General features: G+C 52.5%; 5 protein-coding genes across 5 annotated transcripts; 2 read left to right on the top strand and 3 right to left on the bottom strand.

The window, feature by feature from the left end:
* Nucleotides 1–398: 398 nt before the first annotated feature.
* On the top strand, nucleotides 399–2,468 carry KRP23_4984 (uncharacterized protein; the record flags this gene model as incomplete). Its single annotated transcript, XM_067890003.1, has 1 exon — nucleotides 399–2,468. The coding sequence occupies one exon, from the start codon at nucleotides 399–401 to the stop codon at nucleotides 2,466–2,468; it is 2,070 nt and encodes a 689-aa protein (XP_067746587.1).
* Nucleotides 2,469–4,454: 1,986 nt separating this feature from the next.
* KRP23_4985 (Lysosomal beta glucosidase) lies at nucleotides 4,455–6,260 on the top strand (the record flags this gene model as incomplete). Its single annotated transcript, XM_067890004.1, has 3 exons — nucleotides 4,455–4,577; nucleotides 4,645–6,134; nucleotides 6,257–6,260. The coding sequence occupies 3 exons, from the start codon at nucleotides 4,455–4,457 to the stop codon at nucleotides 6,258–6,260; spliced, it is 1,617 nt and encodes a 538-aa protein (XP_067746588.1).
* A 721-nt stretch (nucleotides 6,261–6,981) lies between these two features.
* KRP23_4986 (putative phospholipase, mitochondrial) lies at nucleotides 6,982–10,562 on the bottom strand (the record flags this gene model as incomplete). Its single annotated transcript, XM_067890005.1, has 7 exons — nucleotides 6,982–8,523; nucleotides 8,610–8,802; nucleotides 8,877–9,024; nucleotides 9,090–9,223; nucleotides 9,300–9,577; nucleotides 9,649–9,698; nucleotides 9,767–10,562. The coding sequence occupies 7 exons, from the start codon at nucleotides 10,560–10,562 to the stop codon at nucleotides 6,982–6,984; spliced, it is 3,141 nt and encodes a 1,046-aa protein (XP_067746589.1).
* A 212-nt stretch (nucleotides 10,563–10,774) lies between these two features.
* On the bottom strand, nucleotides 10,775–11,918 carry KRP23_4987 (DCN1-like protein 2; the record flags this gene model as incomplete). Its single annotated transcript, XM_067890006.1, has 5 exons — nucleotides 10,775–11,319; nucleotides 11,388–11,443; nucleotides 11,543–11,641; nucleotides 11,717–11,781; nucleotides 11,916–11,918. The coding sequence occupies 5 exons, from the start codon at nucleotides 11,916–11,918 to the stop codon at nucleotides 10,775–10,777; spliced, it is 768 nt and encodes a 255-aa protein (XP_067746590.1).
* A 310-nt stretch (nucleotides 11,919–12,228) lies between these two features.
* On the bottom strand, nucleotides 12,229–13,062 carry KRP23_4988 (uncharacterized protein; the record flags this gene model as incomplete). The annotated part of the gene is made up of 1 exon (XM_067890007.1): nucleotides 12,229–13,062. One exon carries the CDS (start codon nucleotides 13,060–13,062, stop codon nucleotides 12,229–12,231), a length of 834 nt encoding a protein of 277 aa, XP_067746591.1.
* Between the last annotated feature and the right edge of the window lie 829 nt (nucleotides 13,063–13,891).

Consider the following 13,891-nt stretch of genomic DNA (forward strand, 5'->3'; position numbering starts at 1 on the left):
GCCTCCAGTGGAAGGTGCGCCCGGTCGAGACGTTGAGCTTGGCATGATCAAGGCCATTGCCGCCTGTCGCCTCCTGGCGCTTCTGGTCCAGCAGGTGCTTGGGCTTGTGAGCTGTCGCAACAAATGATCTCAATGCGGCGATCCGCACTTCTCCGAGTTGTCTTGGTGAACGAGATGCTTAATTTGGCGCAGTGCCTACACGTATGGCCGACCAAAGGCGGTTTTCAAAAACCTCTGGTGGTGTATTCTGGGCTCGTCCAGCGCAGTCTATTATGGAGACCAGCAGACTGGCATGTTATGACCACAGTTGGTCGCACTTGTAAACGTGATTTCAGAGTCCAACCACCAGCAGAACAAGGTAAAGGTTTCGGGAAATATAGCTGACCCCGGGCTTCGAGATGAGCTCTCTCCAGCAGAAAAATGGCAGCCCAAGGCGTGCACCTCAGCTGATACTGGAGCTGTCGCCGGTTCTGTACAGCGCGGCATGGCTGTTCATCGTTGTATTCCACGCGGTTTGCGGCGCTTACCTCATCTGCGCCGCGATGACTTATTGGTACCTCACGAAAGGGATCATGCCGTTCTACGTTTCAATTTGGTCGTTGACAGGCATCCAGAACTATCGTTTTTACGGTGTCGTGTTTGGCATCGTTGGTGGTATGCATGGACTTCAGATTCTGCGTATCCTCGAAATGAGCATCCAGGCTCGACGACTGACGCTCCGATCAGATACAAGCGTAATCAAAGCCTTGGCGTCGAAAGGAATAATGTCCAGTCGCCAAGACAAGTCTGCTAAAGATGTAGTGCAGAATTCATCATCAGGATCGTCGGGATTGCGGTTCGCTGGTCCGTTTGTGGTCATGTGGAACAACGTTTTCTCGCGTCAAGGGATATTTGGGGTCGAAAGCGAGCATTTCTCGACTGTTTTTGCGCTTCGCGAGCTGTTAGAAGCTAGCTCACAGACATACCAAGCCTATCGAGCTAGCAATTTGCTGCCTCGTGCCGGTCTCAACTCAATCATTGTTGGGTTGCTAATCACGAACTGCTGGACGACCGCCGCGATCGAGCTTTTTCTTCGAAAGTCACCAGCTCTGGAGAGAGTGATCACCTTAACATACGACGCTTCAATCAGCTTCGGCATGATGATCGCCGTGCCGCTGAGTATCTTCCTTCCTTATGTTACAACATTCAACTTCGAGTATAGCATCTTCAAGAACCCAGACTTTCTATATGAGCCCGTTCCTCTCTCTGCAATGGTCTTGGAGAATCGGTTGATCTTTGCGTCGAGCCTGTTTGATTTCGGAACCAAACTCATTCCACAACTCAGCATTATCTTATCTCTGGTCACCGTAAGCGAGCTTCTTGGACGCGGTGATGTGAAGGTGATTGCGGGGGTGATGCAGACAGTAGCTGTGCGACCGAAAGACGGCAATGCTGCTCAGGTTAAAAAGCTTAGCGTTGATCAAAAGTCACCAGTAGAGTCTGCTCTGCAGAAGTGGAAACACATCACTGTGGTCGTGGTATTCGTGCTTTGGGGATCCATCATCATTTTGTTTCACGGATTGGCAGCGCAGCGGGCAGCAAACTATGAAATGGTCGGATGTCTGTCAGTTACTCGACCCTGGTTCTCAAATGGCAAAGAACCGTGCTCAAGTCTTGTGTATGATTGCCATGTTCAAAACACCACCACGCCAGACCAGACGTCGTTTGATAAGCTGGACCATGATGCTCTTGCTACGCTGGCAATTGTTCATTGCCCAGAGCTAGAGATGCCTCCTGACTTCCAGCGTCTCGAGAATTTAGTGATGCTTCATCTGTACAATTCGACCATCGTGAGCTGGGACGCTTCTAGCTCTGTGTCTGCCACAACACACACGCGGTTGCTGTCTGTATTTGTGGGCAAGACGAAGATGGCTGAATTCCCGCAAGGGCTGCTCCAACCTCTGCCTGCGTCCCTGATGAGTGTACAGTTTTCCGAAACCAACCTTGCGAAATTACCCGATGATCTCTACGTGCGGTGGCACGCGCTAGCGATGATTTCCTTTGAAAACGGCATCTTGACTGAAGTCCCATACCAAATGTTCTTCATGCCCGTGTACACGTTATCGCTCATGGGGAACCAGATCGAGACACTTCCAACACTAGGGATGATGCCACCGGGTATGATCATACCCGAGCTTCGACTGAAAAATAATCCGCTCCGGGAACTTCCAGCAGCACTGATGAATCCGACGCCATTCATTATGTCGTTGAATGTGCAAAACACGTCGCTGACTACTATGCCAGCATGGGTGAAAACGAATACGAAGGTCGTCTGGGCAAACAATACCCCGTTCTGTGCAGCGCCCATGGCGGATCCGACGCTCGCGTACCAGGTAATGTGCTTCGAGCGCCCATTAGGGCAAGAAGGATACTTTCCCATGTACCTCTTCGATGCGCTCTACCTGTACGTCGAGGATGTGTACCGGTAGCTGTTAGTTCGACCTGTAGCAGAATTGTTGGCGTTCTTCGAGTCTACATATATATAATAATAATAAAAAAACCTCTCTTTACATGGACGTGCCTGGCGCTGCCATGAACGTTGCGCTCAACTGTGAGCTAGACAATGTGTTGTTGCCGTGCCTAAATGCTGTGGTCAGCGCCAAGTTGCCATTCGAGCACGCCAAGGACGCCGGCGGGCAGTACCTTGATTGTGCCACTCAATTACTGCGCGACGACGATGAAATTGAGCAGGCCATGCAGTCGAAGTTGCTCACACTTCATGAGGATAAACAGCACGTGTTGGTTTACGACCTGTTTTAACCCGATGTCAGAGGGGCAGCAATCCGATGAACTTTCGTCTGCTTCACAAAGTGTAGCAGACGTATAAAGCACTAGCGAGGGAAGCTGGTCCTGGTGTCTAATCCAGACGTGGGATGGTCTGCCCGTGCAGTTCTCTTGAGTCTAACCTACAGCTCTGCACTACCAGTCATATTGTACAGCACCTACGCAATTGGCTCCCTCGCATTGTTGGCCGTACGCACTTCAACATTGTTGTCACGAGCCCGGCATCCGCAGTCAATTCGAAGGTGTTCTCGGAGGTGTTGTTGTTGACTACGCTCCGAGACTTCGCTACTCCACCAAGCTCTCACTTTTCATTTCGCTCCGTCAAGCGCACTCGTCCAGTCTCCAAGCTCCAGCGCGCAAGCGCCGTCCTCCACGGAGGCGAGGAGGAGGAGGAGGAAGAAGAAGATCGCTGAAGGAGTCCCGACACTCCGTTGTTCGTTGCTGAAGAACTACCCGCCACATCCAAAAATGCTTTTCTTGGCGGACCTCCCAGTGCAGACGTAAGGCTCGAGGAGAATGCTGCGTCGACTCGAGCGCTGCTCAACGGATGTCACGTCATGCAACCTGCATGACGGGACTGAGCACCGTCCAAGTTTGCTTCAAGACAAGACGTAAGCAGAAAAGTTTCCTAGTGTCGCCGGGTGCCTATCTGGAGGTGGGGAAGGTTGCATGGCGATAGCCGGCTCAGGCATTAGCCCTTTCGGACTCTGTAGGCTACGTATCTATAAGACGCCCTTCGGGGAATAATTGGTTCATTTACTTGCATGCAGTTTTGTTTCCGGTTGAATTTTCAGCGCTTCTTCGGACGAATGCAGGGTACTGAAAAGTTGTTGTAGTATGAGAAAAATGTGCGAGTACGACTAGGTGCTTTGATTGATGCTTGTGTGCGAAGATTTGGCTTTGTGTATATGATATCTTGGCCCAAAGCTAAGATAATACTTCGAAGTTTGGCGAACGAGTGGTGATGCACGAGGATGAATCCCACTAATCTACTACTGGAAACTTGCTCGAGAGCGAGCACTTCTCCTCCATGTTAGCATTTCGTGAGGTGATCTTAGTAATTTGTTTTCACGTGTCGGAACCAGTTGCCTTGCTCGTCAACAGGCTGCTGGACGGCCGCAGCTGCCATATTCAGCTCGCCCGCCATGCAGTTATCAGCTTTGGCATTATGGTTGCAGTACCGCAGAACATCTTCCTATTGAAACTCGTGTGCACTTGCCAGCACATCAAGTGCAACGTGATCCAGTTGGTTGAACGTTTCCTCACACGGCCACCAGGTAGAGTAATATATCGGACGGTGAATAGTCTCTTGTAGATGAAGTTGAAGTAACGAGTGATCAGATTTTGCTAGCAGTGCGCCATTCCGAGATTGTCGGACGAAGCAGGGGGAATTCAAGGAGTGCTCTAGTGCGAATTCCTGCATTTTCACAGGTTGTGACTGTTTCGGTGATTGTAGAGGTCAATCTGTGTCAAGCGACAAACCCCACATGACTCAGATCCGCCAAGGAGTGAGACGAAAGAGGGGGATTCCAAGAGATCATCAAGAACTCTTGCTGCGCTCGTCAAACTCACTTTCAAATTCGATTCTTCTCCAGAAAGCAGCGGCGCAACAAGAAAACTACAACAGAAGAATGACGAGGCTGGCAATCCTCATGCTGGTGGTTTGTGCAGCGTTTACTGCATTGGCCGATGCAAATGGCGCTTCCACCGATCAACACGTCCAGACACGCGTCGAGGAGATCATGTCGTCCATGGTACGTACGTCGGAGACTAGAAAACACTGTTACTGCATCCTTTCTGACGTCTTCATGAAATGCACAGGACTTGGCCGCTATGCTCGGGCAGATGACACAGTTGGACGTGAGCACAATCCTGCACCCAAATCGCACGCTGAACCGAGCAGTTGTGCACGAGCACGCGAAACTCAATGTCGGCTCATATCTGAATACGCCCGGAGCCGAGCTGAACGACTCGAACGCGAACTCCACTCACAACTTCTCTCCAAGAGAGTGGCGCGAATTGATCACAGAAATCCAAGACATTTTCGCTAGCCACGGCAGTCAACCCATCATCTACGGGCTTGACTCGGTGCATGGGGCCAACTACGTCCGTGGGGCGGTGCTCTTCGGCCAACAACTCAACGGCGGTGCAACGTTCAATCCGGATCTGGTCTACAATATGGGTCGAATCACCGCCCGAGACACGGCTGCAGCCGGAATCCCATGGTTGTTTGCACCGATCCTCGAGATCTCGCAGAATCCTCTTTGGGCCAGAACGTTTGAGACTTTCGGTGAACATCCTCACTTGGTCTCCGTCATGGCGGATGCCATCGTACGCGGCATCCAAAACAACGGCACTACGGCGGCGTGTATGAAGCACATCATCGGCTACTCGAAAACGACAACCGGCCAAGATCGCGTTGGAGTCACGGTGTCCGATTTCCAGCTGCTCAACCATTTCGCACCCCCTTTCATGGCTGCCATCGCCGCAGGTGCCATGGCTGCGATGGAGAGCTACATTTCCATCAACGGCGTTCCGGTCGTTGCCAACACGAAAATTCTGCGGGATCTAGTGCGTCACGATATGGGCTTCCAAGGCCTCATCGTCACCGACTATGCAGAGATCCACAATCTCCACGTGTGGCACCGAGTCGCCAAGACGGACCAGGACGCGGTTCGAATGGCGTTGACGAACGCGCCGCTAGACATGAGCATGGTGCCTTACAACACTTCCTTCATCAAGATGGCTCGCCAGACCGTTCAAGAAAACCCTGCACTGCTGGGTCGAGTGAAGGACTCTGTCCGCCGCATTCTCACGACTAAAACGATGCTTGGACTGTACGAGAATCCACTTCCAGGGACAGACAACGACATTGCCCTCGTCGGTCAAAACGAGAGTCGTCAAGCAGCGCTAGAACTCGCTCGCGAGTCCATCGTTCTGCTTAAAAACGAAGATGGTCTCCTTCCGCTGAGTGCAGAAAGTGATGTATTCCTGACGGGGCATTCAGCAGACAATGTGGGCTTGTTGTGTGGAGGGTGGTCTCTTCGCTGGCAAGGTGTGTCGGGAAACAACCTCTTTCCGAACGGAATCTCGCTTCGACAGGGCATTGCAAACGTGCTCAGTACGAGCTCTGGTACACTTTACTACGCCAATGGACTTCACCCCAATGGTTCCTACTCACCCGCTGATCTAGAGGAGATCAAGCACAGAGCGGAACGGTCGAGCTACACGATTGTTGCCATCGGAGAGGCGGAGTACGCAGAGAAGCCTGGTGATCTCGACGACTTGAGTCTACCATGGGGTCAAGTCGAGTACGTTCAACAAATTGCTGCAACTGGAACGAAGGTGATCCTGGTGTTGGCGCAAGGTCGTCCTCGCCTCTTGCAGGGTCTCGCTGACGTCGTCCATGCTGTCGTGTACGCGATGCTTCCAGGTGAGCTTGGCGGCCAGGCGTTGGCTGAAATCATCTTCGGTCATGTCAACCCGAGTGGTCGACTACCCCTTACGTACCCAAAGACACCAGCAACTATCGGGATTCCGTACAACCATGCTGTCGACACGCGCTGCCGGGACGAACGTCCGTGCGCGATGGAGTGGAATTTCGGACACGGATTGAGCTTCACTTCGTTCGAGTACGGGAACGTGTCACTGAGCAAGACCACCATCCCAAACGGTAACGATGCCTCACTGGGGGTGACTGTGGAAGTCACAAACGCTGGATCAGTCGCTGGTAAGGAAACGGTGATGCTGTTCCTTATCCAGCCGTTCCGCACCATCTCGGTCCCGGAAGTCAAACAGCTTAAGAAGTTCACCAAGGTTCATCTACAGCCCGGAGAGACTCAAGTGGTTTCGTTCACTCTCACGCCTCAGGACTGGGGCGTGTTCGACCCACAGATCGGCTCAGGTTTCCGCCGTATCGTCGAAGCAGGCGACTACGTTGTGGCTTTGAAGCCCGAAACGGAGTGCGACGTCTACGACGAGAGTGGACCGATTTCAAGTGCTCTGTGTGCGCCATTCACCATTCTTGAGGGCTAGCTAGAGTTCAACAAGTCGGTCAGTTTCTTAGCAATGCAGGTCATACAAACCGATACAGCCGATTCTATCCATCACTTGCGTCAGCATGAATTGATCAATGCTAGCACTCCTTCATCAAACTCGTCAATCTTCCTCTGCCTTCTCTTGTTTTGGGGACGTCTTGGGCTCTGGAGTTGGCGGCGACAGCTCTAAAAACTCCAGGAGCACTGGCTGGGCGCGTGTGTTGGCACACCGTTTGCAAACTTCATTCAGATAGCCGTGGAGGCCAATGGCTTTCTGTTTGAGATAATTCGGTTCAAACTTGTTCCACATTCTTGTACCGGGCAGTGCCGGGATCTGCTCGTGTTGGAACATCTTGCGCAGCTGGTGATGCAGCTTCGCGAATTCAGAGTATCGTCGTTGAACAATGCTTGTGCCTGCAGCCGAGGATGCCACTTGGATTACAAAAGCGACATACTCTTGGTCGTTCTCATCTAGCTTGATCTGGTGTCCTTCAATCTTCGTTTGAAGCCATTCACCTGTTTTGCTGGCCTTGGCGGGACCACCGAAGCTTCCTCGTGTGCTGTCAGTCATGATCAGCACCGATGAAGGGCTGTTTTCTAATAAATCTTCATGGCGGAAAATCTCGACAGTAGGGATTCGCTCGAATACTTTCACCCAGCGGTTGAACGACTCCTGGTTCTGCACCCGCATTTCGACCGCAGACCCCCGGCGAGCTACCACACGGATGAGATACTCACGTTCGAAACAGAACGCCTTCGTTTTATGAAGCGGGAATTGTCCAACAAAATCGAGTTTAGGCGAGTTCTCGTAGCAAGACAAGTGGTCCTCTTGGAGAACGAGCCACCGGTCGTTCCACGAGTCATACCATCCGCTGGCGGTTTTCTCTTTGAGAAAGCCTGCTTTGATGGCGTTGAAATAGTCGATACTCTTTCCGGTTGGGAGATCGACGAGGTTCGCAGTGTCCCTGAGTACTTGGTCTGCAGGTGGTTCCTCCGCAAAAGTACTACCAGCCTGGACAACCGTCTGATTGACAGCATCCATCCATGCGTTTCGAATCGGCGTCGATGGAGCCTTGAAAAGGTGCACACCAGGCTGAATAGCGTTGTTCGATGTTGGCGGTCCTCCGGATTCTTGAGCAGCAACGGTTTCACTCGGCACAATTTTCAGCATGAATGAGTCTTCGCCGTACGTCGCTTTTGTCGTCGCGGTCAGCTTTAGTCTCCACTTGCGACGGCAGGCAACCTCGCTGAGTCGTGACAGGAAGTAAAGGCGGTCCTTGTCTATTAAGACAATTTGCTCACGCGAAAGACCTGTGCACCGGTCACGGACGAGTGCAGTGGCAGACAGTAACACCTTCGTATGCGGTGTGAGCTCAACAATGCTTCTCATGAGTCTTGGCAGAGGGACACGCGCACTCATGTACCGATGCAGGATATCAACCACCGGTTGGCACAGCCGCATCAAGGTAAATAAGACAACATCATCGCTCATCCAGTACGACGAGTGGGAGGCGGCAGCAAATGCCACTTCCATCATGCCTTGCTCGCGTTTGCGACGTCTCAAAACGTAGTCGTGCCGATACTGAAATCCGTGCACTGGGCCTGTCAAACCTTCCCAAGTCTCCTGCAACTGACCGAAAGTTTGGTCCTTGACAGCACTGAACTACACGTATCAATAGACACAGACAAGCGGACGAATAACAAGTTAGATAGCTCTCCATCGACAAAAACCACAGCTACGTTTAATACCTGCATCAACTGCACTGGTTCCTTGTCGTGCATTTCCTGCTTGATCAATGGCTCAATGCGGTACGCAATAGGGTCAATCGGGTGGTAAACATTGAAATACCGCCGGCATTTCGGGATTTTGATTCCGGGAGTGAACTCCCCATCCTCGATGTTGAGATCACCTCTTGATAGAATCATCACTCCAACCGGAGACCTGTCGCAACAGCCAAACCCGTGAGTCCTCACGATTGTAAATCCTTGTAGTAATGCACTTGGTAGATATCTCACCCGACGCCAAAAAAGTTGTCAACTTCAAAGTCAAGACCAGGGAAACGGACGCCATTGCTGGCTATCTCTCCCGGCTTGTGCGTCAGAATATCGTAGGAAATCATAGAGCCAAGGGAGTGTGCGAAGATGGACACCTTGCCGTCCCAACCTGTTCACAGCAGATACGTGTAAGTAGCTCATCATGAACAACACAGACCGTAGACACAAACGCACCTGGATGCTCGTCCATAAAGACGCGATACTTTTCATTGAGTTGGTGAGTGACGGAATCCACGATCAACTGACCGTAACGTGGTGACAAATAATACAGCACGTCCATAAAGGTCTCCTTGTTGAACTCACGAATCCTGAATTCCCACACCAGAAGCGCGTTATTCACGAGAAACAATTAACACGCAAAAACGAAAGGAGCTGGAAACGTACGCTGACGATCCTTCCGGGGAAATAAGGTCGAAAATGTTGTCCAATCCCGTTGGCTCGTGAAGATCTTCGTGCCACTCGATGGATTGCATTTCCAGTGCGAGAGGAATGTCCTGGAAAGTCGTTTCCAGCATTGTGCGGAAGATATCTCGGAAGGCGTGGTTTCCGCCTTCCACACCCGTCTCTCCGTTCCACGATTTGAACTCTCCGTCGCGGAAGTCAATGTGCTGTCCGATGCCGTGAATCACAAAGACAAGGTGGTTGAAAGTACGCAGTCGTAGCTGACACAACCAGAATAAAAGGGAGCGTTAGCAGCAGTATACACATTATCAACCCCGCCGCGAAACAGTACCGTAGAAGGGAACTCTTCGTCTTCCTCGTCGCTACCGGCCTCATCGACACCTGCAGTAACACAAATCACCCAGTCAGCCAGCCCCCTCCTCACTCAATTCCCAGCATCGTCCACGTACTCGACGACGTGGATGATCTCGACGTCACCGCCTTGCTGTAGCTCTTGTTCCGGAACGTAGCGATGCTGGGCCTGTCCAGTTCATTCCTCATGTGTTCATAATGCGCTTTGAGCAGAGGCACTCGTAGCGCCGCTTGCGGTAGCAGCCGCGCAAAGTCCACGACGATCGAGTCCAGCACGGGCGCCGGGATCTCCTGCGACAAGTAGCCGTAGAAGGCCTCAGCGGACTCGTTGGCCATGCCATAGGCCAGCGCGTGGGCCTTGAACCTGTCAAACTCGATCTCGTCTCGCAACGCGTGCTGCACTCTGTCCGTCACATCGTTATTCAGAGCGACGGCGGCTTTGCGGCCTTTCACAGGCTCCACGTCCTGGAATCCTGCGTCCACGTCGTCGTCCACGTCCTCAGAGCTGTAGTCGGACACGGGGATGGACGAGCTGCTCTGCGTCCGCTCGAGCGCGAACGTCTCGGGGTCGGCGGCCACGAACGTCGCGCTCTCGAGTACCTTCTGCTTGAAGAGAGAAGAAGTGGCGTCCAGGAGGACGCTGCAGTCCTGCAGCGCACACAGATTCTGCCACACGGTGGGGCCCGGGACCGCCGTCAGGTGGACACCATTCCACTCGAGCGGCTCGGCATCATCCCCGTCCGTCTCGAGATTGTCCTCCTCCTCCAGCAGCCGTTGCATGCGCTTGATGAGCTCGTTAATCTGCCGCTTGTACTGCTGCAGAAAATCCCGCGGGAAGAAGGCGCGCTCCGGGAGCGACTCGGGCGACGACATGTCCACGACGACGGGCTCCATGAAGGATGCGAGAATGGGGATTCCACCCAGACACCCAAGTGACGATGGTGATGACGGTCTGCGAAGAAGAGATGATATAATGGCAGAAACAAAAAGGATACAATATCTGGCTATTGTGTGGTAGGTATGTAAATAGTAGAAACAAGTAAAGAGGACAGCATCCAGATAACAGTATGTGGATATTTGCCATGTACTTGCCGCTGAAGTGGGCTCTACTTCTTGCTGTCTATCCAGGCCATGTAGTCGTCGATGAGCACGGGCCAGGCCTCGTTCTCATCGTACTTGTCGTACGACTCGCGCACTTTGACGAAAAAGTCCAATAGCAGGTCCCACGTGTCGCGAGTCACGCCCTTCACGGGCTTCTTCTCGCCCAGGAAGGCCAGCCAACTCGCCGTGAGCGTCTCAAAGCGCGTGGGCAGCAGCAGCTCCCACATGGCTACAGCAATGTCTATGCCGAGGCTCTTCTGGCCGGGCTCCTTGGAGAAACCGAAGCAAAAGCAGTAGAACTTCTTGAACTCGGGCTCACTCACGATGGCTTCGCGCAACTGCGGGATCTTGGCCTTGAGCTTGTCTGCAGAGTCGCAGTCCATCTCCTGCATGCCCTTTTGCCACTCCTTGCGAGAGAACGCGCACATGTAGGCCGCCTCCATCTTCCACGCGATCACGAGCACTACAAGGTCTTGCGGATCCACGCCGATGTCCTCGCAAAACTTGAGGATCCCTTCTTCGTTGATGGCGTCCTCGTCGTCATCAGGGTCTGAACAAAACCCAACTCATGTTAGCCATATATCTCCACAATTGCAGTACCATTGCAGCACAACACACCTAGGTAGCTATCGAACCACGCGTTCACTGTGTCCATGGAGATGGTGGACTTTTTGCTATTAACCAACACAGACCATGAACAACCCCCGTTAGAAAAACAAATACTGCGTAGTACGTGAGTATCACTCAGTGGCAGCTGTTACTACTGTACTCACACAGGCGTGAGGCTCTCGCCCCCGTTGGCAAAGAACTCGTCCACGGCACGCATCAAGTCCCAGCTGAACTTTTCCAGGTACGACTTGGCCATCGAGTCACTAGGAACCCAGCGAAAACGTAGGAACTCGTTAGTACAATTCAAATCGCATTACGGATGCAGATGCAGCACGCACTTGGCGTTCGTCGTGCTCTTGAAGGCCAACAGCTTCTTCTTCTTGTCGTTGAGGAATTTGCTCGACTGCGGAAGAACACAACAGCGAGCGAATGAGGATACGGAGGTCAGTGTCCGTATATAGCAGCAACACCAAGGGGGTGGTTATTCTCGAGCAACGCGCGGCACGGACCGACGCCTTACTCAGCGGAGCTTCTCACCATGTTTTTTTGGCGCTTTCTTCTTTCAATCTGAATTTCGACCAGTTGAATATGTGTGGCCCACATGTATGCAGGAGGTGCACATATATTACGCACGGATTTCTTCAAAGCAGTGGAGATCATGGGCAGAACTTCGAGGCAGAAACCATCGACCGCATCCATGCTTGTCTGAAAATGATGTCTATGCATTACTGACTTTAAAAGATGGGTAAAACCAACTGAAAGAAAAACTGCGTGGAGAGAAGCTCCAGGGTAAAGAGTAGCTAAAACCAAATCAAATCAACCAGCCGTCAGGCCAGGCTCAAGAAGAAAATCAGATCCACCGTGTCGTGCAGATGAACCGTCCACCGTTGCGCACCCGCGAGGTAGCCACGTTGCTGCGTCCACTGTACCGAGGACCCCGTTTCCAGTTGCGGCGCGTGCGCTTCTCATGGTAGCGGTGCAGCGCGCGCTTCTTCTCCGGGGTCTTGGAACTTTTGCAGATCCAGCACGTCTTGGGGTCATGGTGGTACGCGGCGACCTTCGCCTTCGTGTGCTTCGGAGACATAGACTGCACCGACTGTCGGGGACCGAGGGCGCCAACAGTCTTCACAGCCGCACCGTTGCTCGAAAACGACAGGTCCATGCGAGGCACCTGAGCCCGCGGGATACGCGAGTCCAGGTTCTTAAACACCGGTGTACGGATGCAGCTGCGAGGGTCCAGCGGGAACTGAGTCGCCCACACGGGGGCAGACGGGATGATCTTGACGGGGGCTTCTGCCTCCTCCATGTCCTCGTCCTCGTCGGAGGACGAATCCTCCTGCTGCTCCTCAACCAGCGCGTCGAACGCGGCCGAAAGCTCGTTCACGTTCATCACGTCATCCTCTAGACTGTCAATCCACGCGTCCTCACTGGCAGCAACCTCTTCCATGTCGTCGCAGGGGAGTGTAATGTCCGCTCCATCCACGAGACCCTCGAAGATCGCTGACAGGTCGTCCACGTCGTGGGCCAACTTGCCGTCGTCCGCTTTCTCCACGAGCTCCAGAGTCTGAACGGTGCCAGAGCTGAGCAAGCTCGGCTTGTCCAGCGCCAACGGCCAGTCGCTCCAGTTCTTCATGGGGTCGGCCATGCGCAGCCACGCCGTCGCTTCTTCCGAATCGCGCAACATGCTGCTACTTGTTGTTTTTCTTCTTGTCTTCTTCTTGTTCTTGTCACTTTTGAGCTGCTTTGTCTCGATTTGATCTCTCACTTGCTCTTTGTTGCTTCTTCTTCTCTTGTCTTCAATTCTTCATTCTGGGGAACCATCCTCCTAACTCCGTGCTACGTCGCCATCATTTCTAACGTTCCGTTTGTTCTTCAAACGCTGTTGCCATCTTCTCTTAGTCCATATTCATGTTGAGTACGGACGGAGGAGCTGAAACCGATCTTCAAGACATCATCTTGACCACCACGCAGAAAAACCCACCAACTTAGAAAGACATAGTCTCCCTTGTTCGTTTGCTCTTCTTAAGCTGCTTCCTTGGTAAAGGGCGGGGGGGAAGGGGGCCAACAGCGGCTTTTTGGGTAATGGCCGCCGCGACATCGAAGCCGGAACGCATGCCAGCGCAAAGGCGATACTCGTGCGATCCAATCGAGCCTGAAGGGGTTATTCTATCATGAAGGTGCTCGAATCCGTTCTAGTGTACATCGAGCTGCAGTTCAGTCAACAAATATAAAGTTTAAACAGGAACGACCTACACTCAGCTGCCACTTCAATACATCGATGGAATTCCGCTTCCCGACCTATCGCTCATTGCGGATGACTTGAATGGCTCGTAGCAGGCATAAACCGTATGGTATGTGTAGCGAACATCCACAGATATTTTCATGCACCAGTCATTTACACCCCTAACCTTGCTTCGGAATGTCTAAAACCCGTTCTACCCACCCAAATCTCGAGATAGAATATCAATTTGAGGTGGGGTTAAAGTCACCTCAAAGGACTTAATTGGATAAAT

Source organism: Phytophthora ramorum (assembly GCF_020800215.1).
Source record: "Phytophthora ramorum isolate Pr-102 chromosome Unknown Phyram_PR-102_s0004, whole genome shotgun sequence".
Lineage (NCBI taxonomy): Eukaryota > Oomycota > Peronosporomycetes > Peronosporales > Peronosporaceae > Phytophthora > Phytophthora ramorum.